The following is a 5,015-nucleotide window of genomic DNA, read 5'->3' as shown; positions in this document are numbered from 1 at the left end:
CTACTGTAGCGTTGCGTCTTTCGGGACGTAACTCGGGGAGGGGTAACATGTAGATGTCTCGCTGATTCATAGTATTGTACCTTAACTTGGTCCGTTTCAACAAAGGAACTTCTAATCACATCATTGGGTGTCTTGTCAGGAATAGCAAACACAATTTGCCAACTTCTGCCAGTTGGTAAAGCTTAGTTTAAAGAATCATGACAGCCTCGAGTGCCATGGAGAGCCACGAGAATGACAGTCCCCCGACGTATGCTCAAGATTGAGTAGGCATGGTCAAAGGCACTTGCTAACCACATCGTTGTATTTCTCCAGACACACTGAAGTGACCTTTGTTACGGAATCACCAGCCGAAATTAAGCTGAGACGCACTCGCAATCTCACGAGTAGCACCGACGTCGCTGACGAGATTGCCACAAATATGCGAATCAACTTGGACAAGCGCCGCAAGGGGTTTCTAAGTCCTAGTCGACTGTCCGGTAAGTTGCAGTAATGACGCGTTCGCTCGAGTGATTATTACACTAACCGCGATAAAAAAAATATGAAGGGACATTCCGACAGAACACGGAAATGGCGCTACGTGCGTCGTTCGCAGTGATACTCTCGTCAATTATTCAGACCCGTAACCAAGCCTACGATCCATCTCACGCCCACGACAAAAAGTGGATGTTTTTTCCAGACTGGTACTATCTTGGTGGCCTCAGTTACTGTGCGATTATGGTGGTTTTCTCGATGGCTTACAATGTTGGAGGCACGATCCGTGAAGTTTGTCAAGGCTTCTCTGGTGTGGGTGTAGCGCTTTTGTATAACTACATTTTGTTCGCTTTCGTTGAAGTTGAAAGATTCGACAGTAAAGCGGATGACCCGTATATAAATTACTACAAGATCAATAAGGCGTTCAACTCGAACGCGTACTGGATCAATGTGCCCAACATGTACGCGACATTGCCGTGGATTTTCGTTTTTACCGTCGGTGTGATGGTTTTGCCGTTCCACATCAATACGCGCAAGTATGCGGTAGGCACAAACGCCTACTTTAGTGAGTGCATTCTGACACTAAAAAAAATATGGGAACAAATATACTGACGTCATTGTGTATTGTAGCTTTGACAATTATCAACCCCGCGAATCCTTTACGTTCGGGACAACTCAAAAGTATTGACGAAGAGCTGTTCGACACCAGCAATATTTTGCGAAATTTGCGCATCTTTGCAATTGTAGGGCTCCTCGGGGCATTGATATCAGTTGTTGCCATGTGCTTTCCGTATCCGATATTGTAAGTCTGCAACTTCATGGGGTCATTACAGTAGTCCAATAATTCCTTTGTATGTTTAACATTGCAGTGCCATCTCTCGTCTGCGTGAAGACTCTCAAAAAGCTGCTGCTGATCTGCTGGAGCTATTGAACATCGTTGTGGACTCGTACTGCTTCAAGAATAAAAATGTGGAAAATATGGAGTTCCTAAAGCTCCGATTAAGACGAAAGTTCGATGACGCTGAAGCACGTTATCGTCGGATGGAATCGCTTCTGGAGGATGCGTGGTGGGAGCAGTGCTTCGGTCTTCATTACCCTCTTCGTTTCAACCGGGTTATGAGTCGAACCTACATCAAGCTCGTGGGTTCACTTATCGCCGATTTACGAACGCTCAGCTATGCTATGAGGCTGGAAAAGTACGGACGTTTGCATACAACCTACATGGCGATTCTCAAGCGAGAGATTTATATTATCCAGACACGCTCAAACGACTTACTCAACGAAATTTCACACGAAGTCCACGATCTCTCTCCTCGTAAGTTATCGAGTTTTATTTACTTATTTTTGTTTGCTCTAATATATTATTTGCTAGACCTGGATCTGAAGTCGTTGGGTGCACTAGAGAATCAGGTGGAGATGGCACTGTACCAATTTCGTAAAATTCAGAACCGGACGTTCGCTAAGGAAGTGGTGACACCAGAAGAGGTGGCAGAAAATGTGCCACTCAATCTGTTCCTATTCTCGCTCAATTCATTCTGCAGCACTCTACTCAATTTCCAGCAATCGTACAACAGTAGAAAATATGACGACGCGCATCGAGTACGCTCCTTCGTGAGGAAATCACTAAGAAAGATTGTCGATCCGGGTTACTACAGAAACCCGACGACGTGGATCAATGCTTTCAAGATCACATTAGCAGTTATGGCGGGGGTGGGATTTAGTGTTGGTGTCTATGGATTCAGCTCAACGGTGCCGTCCACAATCGCATATATAATGTGTGAAACCCTTGGAAGCTCCTTCCGAAAGACGGTAAATCGCGTGGGTGGTGTGGTGGCTGGGAGTATCGTTCCCTCAGTCTTCAAGTTCTTTTTCGTGCAAATCTGCGAGCCTCAAGTATTGAGTATAGTACTGACCAACATTGTGATGTTCATCTGGGTTGGGATGTGTATGTACGTCTACTTTGGCCAAGGTTATGCTGCCTACAGCGGCATGGTGGCTGCATTTGTTGCGTCTGACACACTCATGCGGCAAACGGATATATGCTACCCTAACGGATCAGATAGTTCGAGTTCCATTGCTGTCGCGTCTTACTCCAGCCTCGCACAGACGTCAGTGGCTGTTGTTATATTCATCTCAGTGGAGACTTTTATCTTTCCGAAAAGTGCGATATCAATGCTACGTCACAGTATTGTAGACTCACTAAAGCTGCATCAAAAAGCGTTCGATGAACTATTCGGACATCATCTTTCGAGCTCCGTTGTGATGGACGAATCTAGTATGGCTGACGTACGACGTATGTTGGCCGTGGATATACCAAACAGTCTCGAGAAACAACGGCAATTACTAGTTGAAGCAATGGTTGAGCCTTTACTATGGCGTCCGAACTTCTCTCATGACAAGTACAGACGATTGCTGGAGATCTCACAAGGATTGTTGAACAACAATTATCTCCTCTTTAAACTACTGCGCTGGTTCCATTTCCGGGTATCGCAGAATCGAGTGAACCTTAGTTCTTCAGATATACGCGATGTCGTCGTAAGAACGGATGTGGACGGCGATGTTGACTGTCACGCCAAGTGGAAAGTCTCAACGGCTCATTTCCAGTCCTTAGTTCGCGATATTTTTGATACTATGAAGTTAGTTTTCTGTGATACATTCTGCTATGCAGATCCCGATCAAACCGCCGTCTTCATGCAAATGAAGGAAGCGTTTCGTCTTGCGGATAAAGACTGCAGTGGAGAGCTGAACGCGAATGACGTCACGGTTATGCTTGGAAACATTTTTGCTCAGTCTGGAGATGTGAAGAAGGAACAGATCAAGAAATACGTGCAGGAGTTCATGGATGTAGTTGGGAAACCTGGTCGAACGACCGTGTCTTTCGAGGACTTCATGGATGCTCTTGAGCATGGACTCAAGCTCGAAATTGAAGTGTATCATCGAGTAAAACCTAGACCCCCAGCGCTTCTATCGAGTGCGCTACAGAGGGCTATCAAGAATGAAGGGTTTCAGGAGAAATACGTGGACGATAATAATATATTTGAGAAGAGCGACACGTCTAAGTTGGCAGGTACCGTGGGTCCTGTTACGGTCTCTGAATTATCGCAAACGCGGGGAACTAGTAGCGATTCATTGGAAAATGCATCAGTGTTCATCCGGCGAGAGTATGATGTCCTGAATGTGGAGGATTTCACAACTTCTGAAGTGGTTGCTCACATGAAAGCTGCTTATGCGGAGTGGCTTCTCACAGACAACCGATACGAACGCACTTCCATGGAAGAGCAGTTGCTACTAAACTGTCTGGTAAGCGGGGCTGAAAGCATTGCAAAGAGCTTATCTGAATTAGAAGAGATTGCAATGTCATCTTAACAAAAAAAATCATTGGAATTATTACTGAGCTCACACTGAATGATTCATCGAATTGAGATATCCGAGACACCAATCACAACGCCATGACATCGATGAATAGTTATGAACGGCTTTCTTCTTACAATGTGCTTTATTTTCGAGTATCGCAACAATCGCGAGGGAGACTATCGCGGGTCACTTCAGAAATTTCTTATAAGTGAATACGGTACTTCGGCCAAAGCTCTGCGTTATGTGTTGCAACCATCGCAATGGCCGTTAATTAGTTTCTAAAAGCTCGTAAAAAAACGTTTTTATCAGTTTAATTTATTTAGTGCTGGAAACTTAGTACCTCACTGCGCTATGACGTCTATGACGTTGAAGTCGACTGTTTAGTCCACTCTGGAGACGAGTCTGTTATGCGTATCTTTGTTTCCACCAATCCGATTGCGATATACATGCATTTTCCACCAATACAAGACCCTTTCGCGACAATAAATATATGCAAAACTCATCGTGCCATCATCCCCAAACCAAGATGTCATTCAGCAACTCGAGTCATTCCACAATTATATTCAACCACCACAAGTCCAAGTCAAGTGTACACAAGTCTCAGAAATTTTCAAGCATGGTAGCTTGGGCTGACCGTTTCGATCTCGAGAAGCAGGTGACATTCTACCTGTCCTACCACGACAACAAGATCAACCAGTACATCCATTTCGCCTGCATCTGGCAGATCTTCATCTCGGCGCTCTGCATGTTTGCATCGCTTGAGTCATTTGCCGAGCCGCCAAGCTTCGTGACTTCGCTGCCTTACAGCCAGTATATGCTCTTGAATCCGTCGTGCATTCTGGCTGGCATTTACATGGTCTGGTACATCCAGCTGGACCGAGTCGCTGGTTCACTAGGCGCTGCTCTCGTCTTCATTTGCTATCTTTTCGCCAATTTCTTCGTGCAAGTCTACGCTCCAAGCAATTTTGAGCGCCCGGGCTGGCAGATCGCACTGGCTGTACACTGTTTTGCCTGGATCATGCAGTTCATCGGCCACGGTGTGTTTGAGCGTCGTAAACCGGCGCTGTTCGATAGTCTGGACCAGGCGCTCGTGACGGCTCCGATGTTTGTGCTGCTGGAAGCGATGTTTGCATTTGGATACCGCCCGGAACTATACAAACGTGTGTCGTTTGCGGCCAAGGCGAACATCA

General features: G+C 45.7%; 2 protein-coding genes across 2 annotated transcripts; both read left to right on the top strand.

Annotated features, from left to right (window-relative positions):
- Nucleotides 1-215: 215 nt before the first annotated feature.
- Nucleotides 216-3,872, top strand: PPTG_14040 (hypothetical protein; the record flags this gene model as incomplete). Its single annotated transcript, XM_008910993.1, has 6 exons — nucleotides 216-247; nucleotides 313-476; nucleotides 545-1,036; nucleotides 1,102-1,273; nucleotides 1,341-1,786; nucleotides 1,844-3,872. The coding sequence occupies 6 exons, from the start codon at nucleotides 216-218 to the stop codon at nucleotides 3,835-3,837; spliced, it is 3,300 nt and encodes a 1,099-aa protein (XP_008909241.1). The 3' UTR covers nucleotides 3,838-3,872.
- Nucleotides 3,873-4,441: 569 nt separating this feature from the next.
- PPTG_14039 (hypothetical protein) lies at nucleotides 4,442-4,919 on the top strand (the record flags this gene model as incomplete). Its single annotated transcript, XM_008910992.1, has 2 exons — nucleotides 4,442-4,862; nucleotides 4,900-4,919. 2 exons carry the CDS (start codon nucleotides 4,442-4,444, stop codon nucleotides 4,917-4,919), a joined length of 441 nt encoding a protein of 146 aa, XP_008909240.1.
- Between the last annotated feature and the right edge of the window lie 96 nt (nucleotides 4,920-5,015).

This window comes from Phytophthora parasitica (genome assembly GCF_000247585.1).
Source record: "Phytophthora parasitica INRA-310 unplaced genomic scaffold supercont2.40, whole genome shotgun sequence".
NCBI lineage: Eukaryota > Oomycota > Peronosporomycetes > Peronosporales > Peronosporaceae > Phytophthora > Phytophthora nicotianae.
The sequence above is the reverse complement of the archived record's forward strand: the minus strand, read 5'-3'. Positions and strand labels throughout refer to the sequence as shown.